Below are 21,711 nucleotides of genomic sequence, written 5' to 3' on the forward strand. Positions count from 1 at the left end.
ATTGTTAGTATAGTTCTTTTGTTTTTTGATTTTTGGGGTTTTTTTTTTTTTTGCTTTTTTGGTCCACACCTGGTGACGCTCAGGGGTTACTTCTGGCTATACGCTCAGAAGTCGCTCCTGGCTTGGAGGACCATATGGGACGCTGGGGGATCAAACTGTGGTCCGACCTCGGTGTCTGGCAAGGCAGACACCTTACCTCTAGCGCCACAGCGCCGGCCCAGTTTAGTTCTTAATGTAGTTATTTCTCTAACTAAACTCATCACTCTTTGTGGTGAGCTTCATGAAGTGAGCTGGAACTTCCAGCCCTCCTCTCTTTTGTCTCTGAAAATTATTGCAAGAATGTCTTTCATCTTTCTTTTTTTTATTTTACAGCATTTAATCAAGTTATATATAAAATAACTTTATTCCTGCAAAAATATGGAACGCTTCACGAATTTTCGTGTCATCCTTGTGCAGGGGCCATGCTAATCTCTGTATCGTTCCAATTTTAGTATATGTGCTGCCGAAGTGAGCACTCATTTTTCTTAAAACCCATAGATGAGTGAGACCGTTCTGCATCTTTCTCTCTCCCTCTGACTTATTTTACTCAGCATAATAGATTCCATATACATCCATGTATAGGAAAATTTCATGACTTCATCTTTCCTGACAGTTGCATAATATTCCATTGTGTATATGTACCTAAGTTTCTTTAGCCATTCATCTGTTGAAGGGCATCTTGGTTGTTTCCAGAGTCTGGCTATGATAAATAGTGCTGCAGTGAATATAGGTATAAGGAAGGGATTTTTGTATTGTATTTTTGTGTTCTAGGGTATATCCCTAGTAGTGGTATAGCTGGATCGTATGTGAGCTCAATTTCCAGTTTTTGGAGGAATCTCCATATCGCTTTTCATAAAGGTTGGAGTAGACGTGGTCTGCCTTCTTTTTAATAATAATTTCCTTCCTTTTCTTTGGGGTAAAGTGATGGGATTAGATAATCCTCATGGTCTCTGATTAATACTAGCTTTTTGTATTCTGGGGAGGGGTCATATCTAGTACTACTCAGGGTTTACTCCTGGCTCTGCACTCAGGGATCACTCTTGTTCATGTTTGGGGGACCTTATATGGTTCTGGGGACCGGTACCCAGGTCATTGTGTACAAGGCAAATGCCCTTCCTGCTATTGCACTTGTCTGAGCATCATTATTGATACATGAAAGTCTCAATAAAAACATAAATTTAATTATTTTGGTACCTTATTTACCTTGTATTTTCTTTGATCTTTGCCCTCTTTTATTGTGGTTCACACTTTTTTTGAGAAACTTCATAGGTATGAAGTTGTCTTGACTGAAAACTTTAAAGGAGAACTTTAGTAGGGACGAGTAGAGCCAAAGCCATTATTTTATTTTATGTAATAGTAGAAAGAACTGAATTAAAAATATAAGGATTATAATTTTCAATTATAGATAGGAAACTGAATATAACCTCAAATCTTTATCAAATTAAAATATAACAGTAATTAAATCATGGGTTTAAAATAGATTTTTCACATTTGTATATTAAAATATAGCAACAGATAATATTGCTCTAATTTATCAATGTTAATTTATAAAATTACATAATGTGATCAAAAATCCTATGAATTTATTGGTCTTGTGTTAAAAAAAATTTTTTTTTTGGTTTTTTGGGTCACATCCAAAAATGCCCAGGGGTTACTCCTGGCTCTGTGCTCAGAAGTCACCCCTAGCAGGCTCTGGGGACTATAGGGGATGCTGGGATTCAAACCACCATCCGTCCTGAATTGGCTGCGTGCAAGGCAAACATCCTATCATTGTGCTATCACTCTGGCACCTGTGTTAAATGTTGACTGACTATAATTAAGTTATTAAATTTTAGCTAAATTTTATTTTGACTGAATTTTATGTATCTCAAACATTATTTACAGGACCAGAGAGATAGTTCAATGGACTTAAAGTGCTTGTTTTGCATGCATGAAGTCCAGGTTTGATTCATGGCACTGCATGGCCCCAAGCAGTGGCCCCAAGTGGCTCCTGAACATCCAGCCAGTAGTATCCTTGTGGAATTTAGAGTTGTCACCTGGTCACATATGTGGCTGCATGCTCTAAAAACTTCAGGATCAATGGAACTGGGAGGTCTCTTGGCCTAGTCCCTTCCAAAGGAGTCCTTAGAGCTTTTAGCCTGAAGACCAGTGTACCCATGAGTTTCAGCAGATTGACTTCCATCTCTTTTGAGTTTTGTAAGGAAACTGTGAAGAGGGACCATTGTTTATTTATATGATGGCAGCTGTGAAGTGTCAATTCTTAAAATCTTAAAGGAAGTAGTCATAGTACTGTCTTTTTGGAGCAGAACTTCAGCAGGACTTTACATGCATATTTAAGTTGAGGCCAGTGTTGTTTTTTTTTTAAACATTGGCTTATTAATTCCTTTCTTAGGGGATAAATGTATTTTAATAAGATGTGTCATCTTAAGTAATTTAAGTCATATTAAAACAGTATGTGGCAGTATATAATGGCTTATCCTAAGTATCTCCAGGATCATAGATTGAGTACAGTTTTCTATTTGTGAAGAGATATCTTTATTTTTTATTATGATTAAAATAATTTGGTGGAAGTGGCACTTGGAAAAATTTATGTTTAGGACCAGAGAGAGTACAAGAGTAAGTACTTGCTTTGCATGCTGCTGACCCCGATATGATTACTTAGCACTGCTTATGGTCCTCCAAACACTGCCAGCAGTGATCCCTCAGCATAGAGCCAGGTATAAACTCTCAGTACTTTGGAGGATAACCCCTAAACTCAAATAAATCACATTCAATTAGTTAGACTGGATGTAAGACGGAGACATTGGTAATGAGTCTTGGACACTTGGTGGTAGTGAGGTCAGGAAGTGGTATGCATTAGAAGCATAAAGATTAAAACTATTGTAAGTATGTTATCTAAACCATAATTAAATTTAGGAAGCAAATACAGTTATGTTATGGATTATAAAAAGCAATGAACCTTAAAAAGTTATAAAAACTATGAGTCGGAGAGATAGTACTAGAGGTAAGGCACTTTGTGGAGGTGAGAAGTGAAGTTGGAGTGATATCAGAACAGCGGTGGGAGGGGCCATCTAGGCACTTTAGTGTCGGAGGAGAGGCAACCAGACAAATATTGTAAGCATGAATGAAAACACTCTTGTCACCACTTTTCGTCAACTACAATGAAAGAAAAGGAACTTAATTAAATTTTCTAACTTCAATAATTTTAAGTAGTAATAAAATTAATGTTTCTAGAAGTTGTTCATAGTTCTATTTTGTTAGTTGTAAGTATCAAATTGTGGAAAACAGTGTTTTGAATCGTTTGTGATCATGATGGGCTTGGAAGAAGTGTAGCAATAAAGGCTTTTGGATGTAAACAAAATGTGTTTTAATAAACACCTAGTAGATTAGGAAAGAACTACAAACCCTGACCACTCCATCAGTAACAAGGTCACAGAGCTGCACATGCAAATAATTAAAATGAAGTTCTCAGCCTGTCGACTAATTATGGAGATGTGCAACTGTGAAGGTCCCATTCCATTGCCCTTTAAGATCAGTTAATCAAGAGACAGGGCAACATGCTGGATAGGAACTCTTGGCAGTGGGGCAAAGTGACAACCAAGGCTTTCGTCAAGGACAATTGTTTGTCTAGAAAGCTTAATGAGTTTTATTGTTTCTAACAGTGATTGATCTCTGGATTAGTTGTTGGTACATACATAAATGCAGTATTTTTGTGTGTATATAGCATGTAAAGTTATAAATACTTTATTATTCTTGTTTGTTTTTTGTTTGTTTTTGATAAGCAGTACTTAGGAGGTTTAGCAATATTCTATTCCATGCAGATGGTTCAGTGCTCAGCCCAGTGGTACAGCTCAGGACTGGTGGTGCTGGAGGGAGATGTGGCAACAGGGGATTTCACTTGGGGGGTGGGCATGCAATATTGGGTATCAGGCTCCAATTTCTTTTCTTTCCTTTTTTTTTTTGTGTTTTGGGTCACATCCAGTGGCGCTCAGGTTACTCCTCACTTTGTGCTCAGAAATTGCCTCTGACAGGCTCAGGGGACCCTATGGGATGCCAGGAATCGAACCACCATTGTTCTGGGACGGCCGCATGCAGGGCAAATGCCCTACCACTGTGCTATTTCTCTGGCTCGAATTTCTGTTCATGCACAAAGCCTAGACCTCAACCACTGAGGTATCTCCCCAGCCCTATAACGTGACATTTTGACAACTCTAGAGGAAATCCACTATAGTATTGGTGAAGGCTTTGTGAACAATGTACCAGCATGAACTGGAAGATTCATAAAAAAAAAAAAATGAGAAAAAGCATATACCATGTCATATTTTTTGTTAATAAAATCAGTTTTATTTGAAAATCACTTTTCCAACTACAGAAATACTTTTTTAATTTAATTTAAGCACTGTGATTACAAAATTGTTCTTTGTTGAGTTTCAGTCAAACAATGTAACCACCCTTCACCAGTGCTTGCTTCTAATCACCAGTGTCCCAGTTATTTCTCTTGTTCTTCTCCCTGCCTGTTTGGGCAGGCATTTCTCGCTTTCTCTCATTCTCTTTCTCTCTCCCCTTCTCCCACTCTCCCCCTCCCTTTCCCTCTTCTGTCTCTGTCTCTGTCTCTCTCTCTCTCCTCCCCATTTTAACACTGTGGTTTGCACTATTTTGAATGAAGGGATACTTTATCCCCTTTCAGCATCCTGTTTTTGTCCAGAGTGATCATTGTCATAGTGGACCCTTCTTTACCCTAGCTGCAATCCCGGCTCTTTGTCATAAGGTTCCTGCCCTGGACTAGTCCTCCTGGCCCTCATCTCTATTGTCTCTGGACATTATTACCATATCATCTTTTATTTTTATATTCCACAAATGAGTTAGATTATTCTTATGTCACTCCCTTTCTCTCTGACTCATTTCATTCAGCATAATTAATCATAATTTAGTACCAGGTGCCAATAAGGAATGAAAGGAGGTAAAGAAAGGAAGGAAGAGAGACAGAAACAGAAACAGATAAAGAGAGAGAACTATGTGGAAAAAAGTGTTTTGAGTTGGAATTAACATTTTATTCAGATCAGGAAAAAGACAACTAAAGGATGTCTGATTTATTGGAAAAGGAAAAAGCTGTCGGGAAAGGCACTGGAATCAGAAGTTCCATATATCAGCCAGGATCTGGTGATGTTCAAGACATGTTATTTTTCTTATTGGGGGGGGGGGGTGAAAGAGAAGGGGAAAGGTAGACCTGAAGGAAGAAGTGGAGCAAACTTAGTACACTCATAGGATGGTTTCAAGTCCAGGTAGAGTGAGTAGGTAACGTACAAGGCCAAGATGCTGATATAAACTTAGAAAATTTTTTGCAAGGTGCTTTATCGCAAAAAATAAAGAGAAAAAAGTAAAGCTAACCAAAGTCCTACCAAAGGAGCATGTCAGCCAAATCTTATAAAAAATTATATCCTAGGAGGAATTCAGAAAATGAAGAACATTTTAATAACTTTCATTTAGGATACTTTCTGTATTGTGGGAAATTGTCGTTTTGTTTTCAATATTTTCTCTGTCAATGAAATTGAATTGAGCTTAAATGCCTCTGTCAATTCTTTGGAAGCAAAGAACATTTGCAAAAAAACCTAATGTCCATACTAATTTATTCTTTACTCTCAGTATTGTTTAATGTTATTTTCAGTATCATCTCTAGGGAAAAAATAGTACTCTCTTAACTTTTTCTGTGTATTATTTTATTATAATATACTATATATGTTTTGTTATATGTTATATATAATTATATATAAGCATGTTTTGTTCTAATATATATATATATATATATAATTCCTTCATTTGATACATTTCCTGTATTTCTAAGTCTTATCCCAGGTACTATCTCAAGTGACTCTAATAATATCTCTCCCAACCCTATTCTCCCAGCCTTGAGTTTTGTTCAAGAAAATCACCAAACATATTTTTGTTTTGTTTTATGGCCATATTCAGCAGTACTCAGGGCGTACTCCTGGCTTTGTGCTCAGAGATCAGTCCTGGTAGTGCTGCTGAAAATTGACCCCAAAACAAAACAAAAAAAGGAAAAAAATGAAAACTGAATTGTGGTTGGCTGCATGCAAGGCAGTGCCTTGTTCCTTGTACTACCTCATTGGACCAGTATTATCTCCAAAGCTTAATGGATACCTATATTTGAGAATACTGTATAGTTTTTGGATTTGTTTCAGAAACTGTTATATGGTAGAATTTAAAACAACCAGTAATGAGAGTTACATTTTATCAACAACAGTAAAACCAAGTTTAAGTGGAAAGATTTTATATTTGGTCTATGAGTACCTTTCCCCCAACCCCATTTTATAGAGCTTCAACTGCTCAGAGCCTGAGAAGATGATGCCTTACTTGTTGTAGACTTTTAGGGTCATTCTTGGTTAGAACCTAAATATAACTTTTGAAATGCTAGGTTTATCTACTTTGCTCTACTTACATAATATTTGATCAGGAATCATTAGAACAAAGGAGAAACATTTAAAAATGGGGGAAATGGGAATTCATAACTGACTCAGGAAGTGGTGGCTAATATGACATAATCCTGTCTTTCTGGTTGCTAGAGCTACTCAGATGCAGACAGAGAGACAGTGTGAGAGGAACAGAGAAGTGTAAAAGAGGTATTTGAGGCAAGATTTTGGTGTTAGAGTGAGTTTGAATTAATCTCAAAAACCTGTCTTTTAGTGCTGAAATTATATTCTTGATTCATCTTGATATTTATGTTTTTATTTTTGTATTGGGCCACATCCGGCAGTCTCACCATACTCCTGACTCTGGTTCTATTTTTCAGAGCTTGGAGGGCCATATATGTGTTTCCTGAGATAGAATCCTGGTAGACCTTATGCAAGGCAAACAACCTCCCTGCTTGCTGTACTATTGCTTTCTTAAATTAAAATGCTTACTTTTCAATTAGCAGTCTTACATGATTAGAGACGTTTAAAAATGGAGCTGGATAAAAATCTGCGACAGAAAAATTTGCTTTATTTTTTTAAATTACATCAGAGGCCAGAATTATGTTTGGAGGTAGTGTCCTTGCCTTGCATATGGCTAATCTCAGTTTGATATCCAGCACTGCTGAGCTCCATCAAACCCTGGAGCACTGAGCCAGGAATAGCCCCCGAGTGAAGCTGAGTGTCCTAGAATAAATAAGCGAAGAGCAACCCTTGGACTGAACGAAATTGCTAACTTCCAGAAAGCCAACAGGACCCAGTTTTGGAATAACTTATTTGGAAAGGACTAATAAAACTGAGCTTTTACTTCTTGACCCCTCCACCTCAGCATGTTTAGTTTGTAACACCTTTCCTTGACCATTTCTTATTCTCCCACCCCTTCCAATCCCCATTAAAAACTAACTTTGTTTCTCTTCAGGATCCAGTTTGGGTTTCTAACTAAATCTGTGCTCCCTAAATTGAAATTCTTTGATCCCAGATAAAAGAGCTTTGCCCTTTTAATTGCCTCCTGAGTATCTAGTTTAACACATCCTTTTGAAAAAAATTTCAGTTAAAAATTTATTTCTAGGTTTAATATTTATTTCACATTTGATTGAAAGGACTCACTCTTTCAGACTTTGTAATTTCAAAGGCACTAAGTCTTAGCTCTTTAGATAACTAGCCAGTTCATCAAAAATACTTCCCTTACTCTTTTGCCTTCTCTTTGAAAAAACTATTTAATAGTCTCATAATTTTTATATCTAAGCTCAGAAACTAAAAGTTTCTGCGTTTGTACAATTTAACAGTATTTTGCAACTTTAAATCACTCCAAAAACATAGTATTTTTGAGAAACCATATATAGTTACAATTGATGCTAACGTACCAATGTTAGATGTAGTATTAAAAATTTCCATATTTCAGGTTTTTATGTTTTGGTGAAATTCTTTATAACCATTCGACAAAACCTGTTGTCAATTTAAAAAACAAATGCAATGCACAATATTTCTGAATCTGTTTCTTTTTACTTAAGTCAAAAAGTTTATTGAGCAAAATCAACCTTTTATGGGAATATATAAATAAGGAAAATAGACTCTCCTGGGAATATTAAGAAAAAGTAGGCAAGTACAGAAAGAATGGTTGTGCTTTCAAGAGCACATTTTTTAAATGTATTTGAGAAAATGAAAGCAACATTGAAAAATGCTTTCGAATAATTGCATTTGAAATCAGACCTTCCCTTTTTTTTATTAGATCTTTGAAATAAGAGAATGGTGAAGCAGAAATGAAGACTTCAAATGAAAATTTAAATGTGTCAAATTAGTTTTTAAGTCTTCTACATTTCTCCTACTATTAAAGTAGATTTATAAAAACATTTCTTTGAAACCAAAACAGTTCGGGTCCATAGTCTAATAAAATGTGTTGTATTTTTGTTACCATGTTATTCTATGATATTTCAAAAAAAGCAGGCTATCTTTAAGCCTAATCTATAATAGTAATTTTTTTAAAAAATTGACTTGACATATAAACAGATGTGTTTTTTTGATTCCTTTTAAACTGAGCCTTGGTGATTTGTGGTTTATTGTTCCTGTGATTGGCATTAAAAGCCTTATTTCACAGCTTGCATTGAGGGACTTTTGGGTTAAGAGTGGCTGTGTTCCACAAACTAAATTCAAAATGTGTCAATCAAGAGCTCACATAGGTTACTCAGAGAATGAGTTTTCTTACTGATTTCACCAAATGTTGCCTCATGCTGTCTTTGATTGGCACAGCCTGGCAGGGAGGATGGATGAATCTGTCACCGACTGGTTAATTGTGTTGCTGGTCTCAGTCTGACATTAGGTCTTTGACTCTTAAGTGGCTCAATACAAAACAAATTAGCAGATTGTAGTCATATTTCTCATTCTATATGCTTTGACTTTGTTGAATGCAGTCCATAAATCATATTGACTGACACACAAGTAAACGATGAAAGCTGCTTTTGAGACATGGATCCAGAGAGCAGTGCTGTGAAGGTGCCATAGAAAGATGCATATGGTTGACCCTTTGGGAATTTCCTAGGAGCCAAATGTCTCTTTGCCACAATTGTTCTTAAAAGAAAAGCTTTGGGGTAATGCAAAAAGGATCTAATATGTCAGCAGATTCTCTTCTACAAGTTCCTTTGAAATATAAGAAGTTTGTCTAAGGATTTTTTTCCTCCTCTCTCTGCAGTTGTTTTTCAACAAAATGTTAGAACATGATTAAAAAAAAAAGATAGTTACCTTTAAATTTTGGGCAGATGTTTTTACTTACTAAATTTTGTATTGTTAAAGAGAATAACCATATTTGTTTCAATTAATTTTTCAGATGGGACCAGCAGAAATTTCTAGTGGTGGAAATTTATGAAATGTGGTGTTTTGTTTCACTTTTTAGTCACTTTACCTAATTGTTTTGGCCTTGTTGTAATGTTAAAAAACCAGAGCATCTCTAATAAAAATGGTTTATTGATCATTATAAAGGTGTTTATTAGACCACTTTGGTTCTGAAAAATGATAGATCATTAAGAATATCAACAATAGTAGTTTTCCAGAAGGGATGTTTACTCATGGCTGGCATGATAAATGAACTAGTAAGGCTTGGATATTCAAAGTTTTGGAGCATAAAAAATAGCCATCTAAAAATAAGTAGCAGAGCAAATTTAAGAATATGCACATTTTATTTTAGGAAATGGACATAAAAAGATTTTTAAGATTTAATGGACATTTGATATAAATTTAAATAGATTATTTTTAAGGTTTAAAGAACATTTGATGTAAATTTAGTTTGGGGCTATAAAAAGAATGTGTTGCCCTTGAAGATTTATAAAGTATTTTACAAATATATGAACTTCTATCTTTAAGAATAACCCTGTACTTAATACACATAAACAATAAAGAGCAACTATTGGGATTTTAAAAGTATGTGTTACTAAAATAAAATTATATGTAGTAATATAAGTAGGAAATGGAACTGATGGAGAAGTACATTCAACTAAAATGCACTAACTGTTCCATTAGATCAGAGTCACATTTTCAGTAAGTCTCAAGCCTATTATAATTAAATTACATGCCATGGGTATCTCCTTTTTCTGCCTTTCCCCTTCCCATTCATATTGACATTATTCTGCTTGGGGACTGGAACTGCATGTCTCCCCAGACTAATTCCCCTTGGGTTTGGGGGAATCTTGAAGCATGCTGGGCTTTGCATTGTTCGTTAAATTCCTTTTTGGCAGTTCATCAGTATCTGTCAAATATATTGTTTGCATCTGCTTTTGTGTTTAAAGTTTTTGATTGAGAAATTGACATTCCATTTCAGATACACAGTATTTCACTTTGCATTATGTCTAAATTCTAAAGCCTCATTCATACAAGCTGTTGTTTTCTAGTCTGACTTTAAATGTACAACATAGTGAACAAATATTGTTCAAAAGACATCTTGAAAATATATATAGGAGCTTCCTTTTCTAACAGGTCAGTTTTTGCAAATATTTTTGCAAATATTTTTAGCAGCCTATTACAGCATTTATATTGGTGTGATAATACCATTCATGAGACTTTCTTTTTTTTTTTCTTTATTAATGTCTTTATCTATACAATTTGATTACAAACATGATTGTAGTTGGGTTTCAGTCATATAAAGAACTCCTCCCTTCACCAATGTGACATTCCTATCATCAATGCCCCAGATGAGGCTTTCTTGACCTTTGTCACAAGTAGGAAATACTACTCATGAGACTTTCTTGACCTTTGTCACAAGTAGGACAAAATTATCAAATATTACTAAGTAAATATTTTCTAATATAAATGAAGCAAATAAAACATGCTAATACAAATGAAATAAAACATGGCATCTTTCAAAAACCATTATTTTAAGGGTCAGTTCAATAGCACAGCTGGTAGGGAGTTTGCCCTGCACATGGCCAACCCGAATTTAATCTTCAGCATCCCATATGTTTTCCCAAGCCAGCCAGGAGTAATTTGTGAGTGCAGAGCCAGGAGTAATCCCTGAACATTGCTGGATGTGACCCCAAGACAAACATATAAGAAGCCATTATTTCTGACCTTTTTCATTAGCCTTTGAATCCTATCATGGAAGTCAATCATTACCAGTCGCATTATTGTGAGCTTAATATATGTTAACAGTATTATATTGGGAGACTACCTTGAAGAACATTATATGAATAAAAGGTTCTATCAAAATGATAAATTTTTATTGTGCTTTTTGTTTGTTTTAGCCACACTTGGTGGTGTTCAGAGGCTATTCCCAACTTAGAGTTTAGGGGTCACTTCAGGCAGTGCTAAGGGATCGAATTGAACTTGAAGTTCCCATCTGTACACATGTACAACATGCAGTTTAGCCCACCGAGCTATATTCTTCAATCCATACAAGTTATTTTATATCATAATTGATCTATTTTAATGCACATTTAAAAATACCTGAGAGCTGGATGTGGTTCAGTAGTAGTTATGCCTTGCTTCTGTGAGAGTCTGGATTTGATCGCAGCAGTACAAAATAATATTAAAATTAAAACAGATAATAAAATATTTGACAGTTCAAGGATTTGATATAGTAATGATTTTCTTTCTTATGTTTAAACATTTCTTGTGTAGTTAGAGTTTTAATGCCATCCTGTCCTGAAAAGGAAAAGTAAGCAAGAATATTCATTTTAATCCTTATGCGAAAAGGCATAGCAGCTCTCTAGAAAGAAAAAAGACTAATTCATCACTATTGTACCTGACAAGGCAACAGAATTAATTCTAGGTATATACTGATAATTCTGATACTTCATAGTGTATTTCTGTGTTTTTTTTATTTTCTTGGTTTTGCATATTTCTTTTGAACAGGGGAAAGTTGCTCAAACTGCCTGCATGTCAGCCTGTCAACATCTGTCAACATCTCTAATGCAGATGCTTCTGGACAGTGAGCTGAAGCAGATAAGCATGGGAGCTGTTCAGCAGTTTAACTTAGATGTCATACAGTGTGAATGTAAGTACCTTTTAAATTCAGTCTTGTGTATGTCTATGAATCTTTATTTAGATTATATGGGGGGCTGTTATTTGGTAAGCTAATTCAAAAGGAGGCAGTTTAACTTTAAGCATTCTTAGAAGCACCTTTCTTTCAGGAAGTGGCAGATAGCGTAGCTTCACATGAACTTAGGGCCTATAGAATGAGGTGCAGGAATGTCACTTCAAACAGATATTTAAATAGGTTTCCTTCCTCTCCCACCCACCTCTCCTTTTATCCTCTTCTGGACATTCCTGTTTTCTGCCAGTGCTCACTCAAATACTGGTTATAATGATTGGAACCATTCTAAGTTTGCATTCTTCCTTTCCTTGTTAGTAATATTGAATATACTTATTGGGAGAATCCTTTTTGGACCCTGCAATTCAAATTAAGTTTCTTTTTTATTCTGAAGTTTTGGTTCTCTTCCCCTTCTCTTTCAATTTTTAGAAATACTTACTTTTGTCATGTATTTCCCATGTGATTTTTTAAGAGGTTGGGGGCCAGAGAGATTGTGCAATGACTGGGTAGGACCTTTGGCTTGCACACAGCTGACCCAGTTCAATCCCTGACACTTGATATGGTGCCCTAAGTACCTCCAGGAGTAATCGCTCTGTGCAGAGCAGTAATCCCTGAGGATTGCTAGGTGTGTCCCCAAAACCAAAATGAAAAAAAGAGATAATGAGGTTAAACAGATTCCATAATCTACTGTTGACTTTAACTAGCTTCAAAATTGGATGTGTTATTTAATTATTATCCTTGTAATATGTGCTTCTGGGTATGAGTTTTATTCCTAAATTATAACTCTAAATATAGGACACGAATATACAGAGAAGTTTCCAAGCATGATTTCAAGTGAATGGAACACTGATTAAATGCTGAAAATCTTTAGCTGACATTTCTATCAGGCATCTCTGTTGATAAATTGAAAGTCAGTGGTGAACAAGGATTATGAAATATTTGTGCAAGAAAAATTTTACATTTTCTGCAAAAATCACATTCTCCATGAAAAGTATTTTTAAAAAAATTAAATGTTAGCTTGCTACTGAAGGAGTGACTTTTTTTTTTAGTAAATATTAAATATTTACCTTCTTGTTGTGATCTGACATTAGAAGAAATAATTATGTAGGTTCTTAGATCAAGATCAGGTTCTTAGGACACATAAAAGATAAATTCAACATTTAAAAAATTATTTCCTGGGGCCGGAGAGACCCAGGACTGATGGTGGTTCGAATCCCAACATCCCATATGGTCCCTCAAGCCTGCCAGAGATGATTTCTGAGCAGAGAGCCAGGAGTACAGACGAGTACACCTGAGTGCTGCTCCCCCAAAAATGCTATTCCCTGCTAAAAGGAGAAAAATTCTTATCTACAAAACCAAAAAAAAAAAAAGAATTTTTTAGAGAATTTATTTTCTTTTCCGACTTTGTCAAATTAAAAAAATAACATTTACTACTCTCTTAAAATATAATTTTAGTATATGATACTTATTTTATGTTTTCAAAAATACGGACTTTTTTCCCCTGGTTTTTGGGCCACATCTGGCGATGCTCTGGGATTACTCCTGGTGCTGCACTCTGGAATCAGTACGGACAGGCTGGGGGGACCATATGGGATGCTGGGGATCAACCCTGTTCAGTCATGTGCTCTACCCACTATTTAATTCCAGTCCCTTGACTCATTTTTAAAAATTGAGATAACATTTTTTTTTAAGATTTTATATGTCTTAGGGATACATTTTCATTGCTCTTCAAAATGTATCATATCGTTTCTACCAACAATGTACCAATATAAGAAGGAAATGTGAGGGGACAATAGCTTTTAACAAGTTGTAAGGACCTGAAACTTAACTCAGTAGTACAGACTCTGGATTTGATCCCTAGAACTGCAAATAAAAAAAAAGGGGGGGGGAGCAAAAATAATTACATTAGCTTAAGTTAATTGCATTTTTATTCTAGTTACTTTGAAGCTCTCTGCTTTCTTTTTCTTTCTTTCTTTCTTTCTTTCTTTCTTTCTTTCTTTCTTTCTTTCTTTCTTTCTTTCTTTCTTTCTTTCTTTCTTTCTTTCTTTCTTTCTTTCTTTCTTTCTTTCTTTCTTTCTTTCTTTCTTTCTTTCTTTCTTTCTTTCTTTCTTTCTTTCTTTCTTTCTTTCTTTCTTTTCCTTCCTTCCTTCCTTCCTTCCTTCCTTCCTTCCTTCCTTCCTTCCTTCCTTCCTTCCTTCCTTCCTTCCTTCCTTCCTTCCTTCCTTCCTTCCTTCCTTCCTTCCTTCCTTCCTTCCTTCCTTCCTTCCTTCCTCCCTCCCTCCCTCCCTCCCTCCCTCCCTCCCTCCCTCCCTCCCTCCCTCCCTCCCTCCCTCCCTCCTTCCTTCCTTCCTTCCTTCCTTCCTTCCTTCCTTCCCTTTCTTTCTTTTTGGTTTTTGGGTCACAACGGTGGCACTCAGGGGTTAGTCCTGCCTCTGTGCTCAGAAATTTCTTCTGGCAGGCACGGGGAATCAAATGGGATGCTGGGATTTGAACTAAGTCAGTCCTATATTAGCTGCTTGCAAGGCAAACGACCTACCGCTGTGCTATCTCTCCGGCTCCTCTTTGCTTTCTTTTTAATATTTTTTAGCACCATGATTTACCATACTGTCTGAAATTGGTGGGGTGTCATGCATAAATTATTCTAGCACCATAACTTGCACCAGTGTTCATTTCTCTCCACACTGCCCATTGTTTTCCTGTATTTTTATCTTCTCTTAGTTCACATACTATCTCCAAGATGGGCTGACCTAAGTACACAGGTATATAAGTATAAGAGACAGGCAGATTTAACCCAGAATCTTTTTTCTGTCCTGCCATGGGAGTTACTTCTTTTGGTTGAATTATAGAAAGCTGCTTTTGGACCCAGGGAGGTGTATCAATGGTAGATTGAATGTGTCACAGGTGTGAGGCTCTAGGTTCAACTCCTAGCTTCACCTAAATAAAGTTACCATTAAAAGGCTAGAATTTTTTGTTTGTTTGTTTTTGAACTACACCCTGTGGCACTCAGGAATTACTCCTGGCAGGCTCAGAGGGCCATATGGTATGCTGGGGATTGAACCCGAGTTGGCCATGTGCAAGGCAAATGCCCTACCCACTGTACTATTGCTCCTATTCCTAATATGCTAGTATTTTCTAAATGAAGTAATCTGGAAGAGCCCAAGAAAGACTCTAAATATGAGGTATAGACCTAACCTGATATAGACTTCATGTATTTCTGACACTTTTTGTATGCAATGAGTGACATTTAAACTCAAAAACAAGTCACACAAGAGAATTCAGTTCACTTTAAGATTATGCCTTGTAGGGGCCGGGCGGTGGCGCTAAAGGTAAGGTGCGCCTGCCTTGCCTGCGGTAGCCTTGGACGGACCGCGGTTCGATCCCCCGGTGTCCCATATGGTCCCCCAAGCCAGGAGCAACTTCTGAGCGCATAGCCAGGAGTAACCCCTGAGCGTTACCGGGTGTGGCCCAAAAACCAAAAAAAAAAAAAAAAAAAAAAAAGATTATGCCTTGTGTTAATTAATTTATTTTGTATTAGGCATACAGAAATCACTGAACAAATAAAAATATATTTTTTAAATTTACTGCACTTTTTTTCTGCTATAACAGAATGATCTGCCTTTCCACTCAAGATTTAGTGATTAAATCGCTTAAAAATGAAACAGCTTTCTGTAATGAATTTAAGAGAATGTTGTTTTTATCCTAAGTAGGGGTTTTTGTTTATTTAAATCTAGAAAAAATATTTTAAATATAAAGTTTATTTTTGTATTAATGAAGTATATATATTTTCTATTTAGTGGGGCAAGAAAGGGAAGACTTCAGCTAGCTAGAGAGGAAGAAAAGTAGAATACGTGATGAATTGTGAAAAGAAGGTGTCTGAATGCCATAGTAGTCAACTGAGATATGTTAAGAATAGGCAAGTAGGGGCCCGGAGAGATAGCACAGCAGCGTTTGTCTTGCAAGCAGCCGATCCAGGACCTAAGGTGGTTGGTTCGAATCCCGGTGTCCCATATGGTCCCCCGTGCCTGCCAGGAGCTATTTCTGAGCAGACAGCCAGGAGTAACTCCTGAGCACCGCTGGGTGTGGCCCAAAAACCAAAAAAAAAAAAAAAGAATAGGCAAGAATAGGCAAGTAATTTAGGTATTAAAATACAGGAAGCTGGAAATCTTTTGTGTTTTACACCACTAGAATAGTGTATATATATATATTATTATATACATATATATGACACACTTATATAATACTCTAAAATCCTCTCTAAAATAATCCTAAGAAGTAGTTGTCCAGCTGTGTCTTTAACATCTAATTTGAAGAAATAGCTGCTCTTCAGAAAATGCATTTCTATACCATTCCACTGTATACCACTCTATATACATAGATGAAAGACACATATGTACTCTATTCCCATCTTCCTTTGTTACTATAGATGATGTTATTACCAGTGACTGGCATCAATATATCTGATTGTGGTACACACATATTTAGTTGTGGTGCTTGCTGGGGGTTGCATATTAGGTTTCAGTGTCACACATTGATAGTGTTCACTGATGGCTATACTCTCTCAGTTGTGTATGCACAGGTGCTCACCAGGGGTCACACACTTCAGTTGTACTCATGCACATTCTGGTTGTGTACTCATGAGATTACTGCAATACTCACACACATGCTTGCCATTGACCATAATCCCTGGCTGCGTTGTTTGCACATATTTCAATTGTATTGTTTTATTTAATTGTATTATTATTTATTGTTTTTTTAATTGTACTGTTCATCAGGATCACACTTCTCTGTTGCGGTATTTATACACACCTGGTTGCAGTGTGGCCATACATAGTTTGTAATGTAGGGAGCACAGACAGCACAACTGTTAGACTCACATAGAATCAGCAGAATTGAGATCAGTACTTGTGGCAGTACCACGGATTGAGCTCAGAACCTTAGGTTTGCTTTCAAGACATCTTTAAACCACTTAGCTATACATCCAGCCATACGTTGATCCAGCAGTGCTCAGGAGCTACTCTCTAAATGGTCCTTGGAGCTCTCTTATAGTCTTGGCTTGGAGAAGGACCATATGATATCAGGCATCACATATCCCGCATACAAAGTGTGTTCCATGCTTTGGCCCATCTTACGGCCCTTAGGTTTGTATATTGAGCTTAAATGGCTTCCTCTAAACTTCTCTTAAAGAGCTTTGAATTATCTGTTGTACTAATTAGAAAATGTATTTCTTTTTTTTATTTTTATTTTTTGTAAAAATCATTTATTGCATTTTTTAAAAACCTTAATTGCAAACATGACTGTGGTTGGGTTTCAGTCATGTAAAGAACACTCCCCATCATCAGTGCAACATTCTCATCACCAGTGTCCCAAATCTCTTTCCTCCTCACCCCACCCCTGCCTGTACTCTAGACAGGCTTTCTATTTCCCTCATACATTCTCATTCTTTTTTTTTTTTTTTTTTTTTTGGTTTTTGGGCCACACCGGCGGTGCTCAGGGGTTACTCCTGGCTGTCTGCTCAGAAATAGCTCCTGGCAGGCACGGGGGACCTTATGGGACACCGGGATTTGAACCAATCACCTTTGGTCCTGGATTGGCTGCTTGCAAGGCAAACGCCGCTGTGCTATCTCTCTCCGGGCCCACATTCTCATTCTTCAGATAGTTCACAATGTAGTTATTTCTCTAACTAAACTCATCACTCTTTGTGGTGAGCTTCATGAGGTGAGCTGTAACTTCCAGCCCTCCTCTCTTTTGTGTCTGAAAATTATTATTGCAAGAATGTCTTTCATTTTTCTTAAAACCCATAGATGAGTGAGACCATTCTGCGTCTTTCTCTCTCTCTCTGACTTATTTCACTCAGCATAATAGATTCCATGTACATCCATGTATAGGAAAATTTCATGACTTCATCTCTCCTGATGGCTGCACAATATTCTGTGCATATATACCACAGTTTCTTTAGTCATTCATCTATTGAAGGGCATCTTGGTTGTTTCCAGAGTCTTGCTATGGTAAATAGTGCTGCAGTGAATACTTGCTATGGTACATAGTGCTGCAGTGAATATAGGTGTAAGGAAGGGATTTTTGTATTGTATGTTTGTGTTCCTAGGGTATATTCCTAGGGGTGGTATAGCTGGATCGTATGTGAGCTCAATTTCCAGTTTTTGGAGGAATCTCGTATCACTTTCCATAAAGGTTGAACTAGGTGGCATTCCCACCAGCAGTGGATAAGAGTTCCTTTCTCTCCACATCCCTGCCAACACTGCTTGTTCTCATTCTTTGTGATGTGTGCCAATCTCTGTGGTGTGAAGTGGTACCTCATAGTTGTTTTGATTTGCATCTCCCTGATGATTAGTGATGTGGAGCATTTAGAAAACGTATTTCTACTACAAGGAAAAAAGTCTTCCAGAGCTTTCCAGAGTACCACCTTTTGGGGGGGGGGGGTGAGGGTACACCTGGTGACACTCAGGGGTTACTCCTAGCTATAAGCTCAGAAATCACTCCTGACTTGGGGGACCATATGGGATGCGGCAGGAGTGGGGGGAGTGGATCGAACCTGGGTTTGCCCTAGGCTAGTTCGGAGCAAGGCAGGTGCCTTACCACTTGTGCTACCACTCTGGCCCCAGTTCTACCATGGTTCTTTTTTTTTTTTTGGTTTTTTGGGCCACACCCGTTTGATGCTCAGGGGTTACTCCTGGCTAAGCACTCAGAAATCGCCCCTGGCTTGGGGGGATCAAACTGCGGTCCTTTCTTGGCTAGCGCTTGCAAGGCAGACACACCTTACCTCTAGCGCCACCTCACCGGCCCCAGTTCTACCTTTTTTATAAATGGAAAAAAAAAAAAAACTGATCTTTTTTTCTAACTGGATTTTACCTGTGCAAAGGCATATGACTTCTCAAATGAATGTAAACTAGATTTCAGTGCTCCTCTTTCCCCTCCTCTCCTTAACAGTGTCATCTGATTACATATGGCATTTTTACTTAGATTCATACAGAATAAAACAAATCCTCATCCACACACCAGTTAAATGAGAGCTGTTCTAGAAACCATCTGAATCTTCTAAAGACCATATTTAAACAGTTCTTTGTGTTGTTCTCATGTGATAACAGTTTTACATTAGAAGCAATTTATTTTTACAAAATGGTTAGATTATCTGATAGCCAAAGTTGAATATAGAAATACCAAATGTGGGGAAATGTATAATATATAGTTGGACACTGTGAAATATATTGTTTCTGGGGCTGAAGAGATTGCATGGAGGTAAGGCATTTGACTTGCATGCAGAAGGGTGGTGGTTCGAATCCTGGCATCCCAGGTCTCCTGAGCCTGCCAAGAGTGATTTCTGAGCATAGAGCCAGGAGTAACCCTTGAGTGCTGCTGGGTGTGACCCAAAAACCAAAACAAAACAAAAGAGAGAGAGAGAGAGAGAGAGAGAGAGAGAGAGAGAGAGAGAGAGAGAGAGAGAGAGAGAGAGAGAGAGAGAGAGAGAGAGAGAGAAATATATTGTTTCTTTTTCTTTATTAATAAAGCTCAGTTTGGGCCCGGAGAGATAGCACAGGGGTGTTTGCCTTGCAAGCAGCCGATCCAGGACCTAAGGTGGTTGGTTCGAATCCCGGTGTCCCATATGGTCCCCCATGCCTGCCAGGAGCTATTTCTGAGCAGACAGCCAGGAGTAACCCCTGAGCACCACCGGGTGTGGACAAAAAAAAAAAAAACAAATAAAGCTCAGTTTGTTTTTCTTATCTCATACTTGTATGATTGGTTTATATTGTGAGATATTTTTTAGATTATCTATATTAAATGTTAAGATGTTTCTTTAGCCTTTTTACATAAAGATTTAATATCATGATTTTATAAGCACGCTTTTCTAAGTATTCTTAGACAGGTTGTTAGTAAAGTGAATTAAATCTCATCATTTTTGTTGTGAAATAGAGTACTTTGGCACTTGTACTCAAAACATGTTTTCCAGAAGACCAGTAACTTTGTCACCTAGAAACTTATTAGAAATGCAAATTCTCAGTCTAGATCCACTAAATTGGGAGCTCTGTGCACAGACCCAAGCAACTTCTCTTTCACTCAGCTCCCCAGGAACTGTTTGAGAGCCGCATTACATGGACCTTTTTGTAATATTGACTTAGACTTATTATTCAGAATCTTATAGGTACCGTATTTATTCGAGTATAATGCACACCCATGTATAACAAGCACCCCTAATTTTCTATTAAAAATCAGTATAGGGCCCGGAGAGATAGCACAGCGGTGTTTGCCTTGCAAGCAGCCGATCCAGGACCTAAGGTGGTTGGTTCGAATCCCGGTGTCCCATATGTCCCATATGCCTGCCAGGAGCTATTTCTGAGCAGACAGCCAGGAGTAACCCCTGAGCAATGCCGGGTGTGGCCCAAAAAAACAAAAAACAAAACAAAACAAACAAAAAAATCAGTATAAAATTTTGTTTCAGGCCAAGTATTGTAATTGACAAAAAAAGTTGTTGAACATGAACATGTGCGGCCATGATAAAAATCATTTATTGACAACATAAACTGGTATAAACACGATACCGAAATAAAATTACTGGTAACAATATTTATTTAAAATGCTTTAAAGTCAGATTTATCATCAGATACACTAAAGAGTTGTTCCCATTCTCCTCGAGTTAATTTTTTGTCAGTGTCCCAGTTGGCAGGAACATCTGTTTCTTCAGTTTCTTTGCTTTCTTCTGAGTCTGAATTCCACAGCAGGTCTTCTTCTGTGCCGTGTTTTTATGTACCTTAGATATTAATCCCTCAACAGATGGGTATTGGGCAAATAATTTCTCCCATTCTATGGGCAGTCTTTGTATCCTAGTCATCCTTTCCTTTGAGGGGCAGAAGCTTTTTAGTTTAATGTAGTCCCATTTGTACTTCCATTTGCTTGATCACTGATGTTGAAACATCCTTGAAGATGCTTTAGCTTTGGTGTCTTGGAAAGTTCTGCCTACGTTTTTCTCTGTACCTTATGGTTTAAGGTCTTTAATCCATTTTGATTTGACTTTTGTGCACAGCATTAAAGAAAGGCATGAGTTCATTTTATGACCAGTTTTTCCCAGTTCCCTTCATATTTCTTAATTATGAATATGATTAATTGATCATATACCTGAGGACCTATTTTATTTCCAATACCATGCTATTTCAATGACTACTGCTTTATAGTACATTTCGAAGTTGGGAAGAGTGGCCCCTCCCATCTTTTCCCCAAAGATTGCTTTAACTATTTGTGGAGTTCTGTTTTTTTCATATGAGTTTTAGGTGTGTAATTTATTATTTTAAAGATGTCATGGGATGGGCTAGAGTGTTTAGCACAGCAGTAGCTGCATTTGCCTTGCACTGTTTTCATGCCTAGAGGTTTGCTTTTGTAAATCTTCTGTACATCTTAAGGATGTTCCTTTGTAAGTGATTTCCTTCTTTGATCTTGCTACTTTCAGTATTTTATCTCTTTTTGGTTTCTATCATTCTGATTAGGATGTTTCTTGGAGTAATTTTTATTTGTTTCTCTTTTAGCTGGTACTTTTTGGGTGCACAGGAATTGGGTACATGTGATCTCCAGTTCTTCAGTTCTGATAACTTCTCAGCAATTATATCTTTGTTTCTTCATAAGGGTTGTCTTCCTGGCCCTAAGGATGCTGATTATTTTTAAGTTATTCCTCTTAAATTCATCCCA

The 21,711-nt window shown here is 37.1% G+C and overlaps 1 protein-coding gene and 1 non-coding gene across 2 annotated transcripts in view; one reads left to right on the top strand and one right to left on the bottom strand.

The window, feature by feature from the left end:
• EXOC6 (exocyst complex component 6) overlaps positions 1–21,711 on the top strand; it is a 165,161-nt gene that overhangs the window by 97,058 nt on the left and 46,392 nt on the right. The window contains exon 19 of the mRNA XM_049790835.1: positions 11,844–11,985. Within this exon, the coding sequence (XP_049646792.1) occupies positions 11,844–11,985 (142 nt within the window). The remainder of the gene's footprint in view (positions 1–11,843; positions 11,986–21,711) is intronic.
• Positions 412–515, bottom strand: LOC125995323 (U6 spliceosomal RNA). The gene has a single exon (XR_007490866.1). It is a non-coding gene; the product is annotated as a U6 spliceosomal RNA (small nuclear RNA).

This window comes from Suncus etruscus, chromosome 17 (genome assembly GCF_024139225.1).
Source record: "Suncus etruscus isolate mSunEtr1 chromosome 17, mSunEtr1.pri.cur, whole genome shotgun sequence".
Lineage (NCBI taxonomy): Eukaryota > Metazoa > Chordata > Mammalia > Eulipotyphla > Soricidae > Suncus > Suncus etruscus.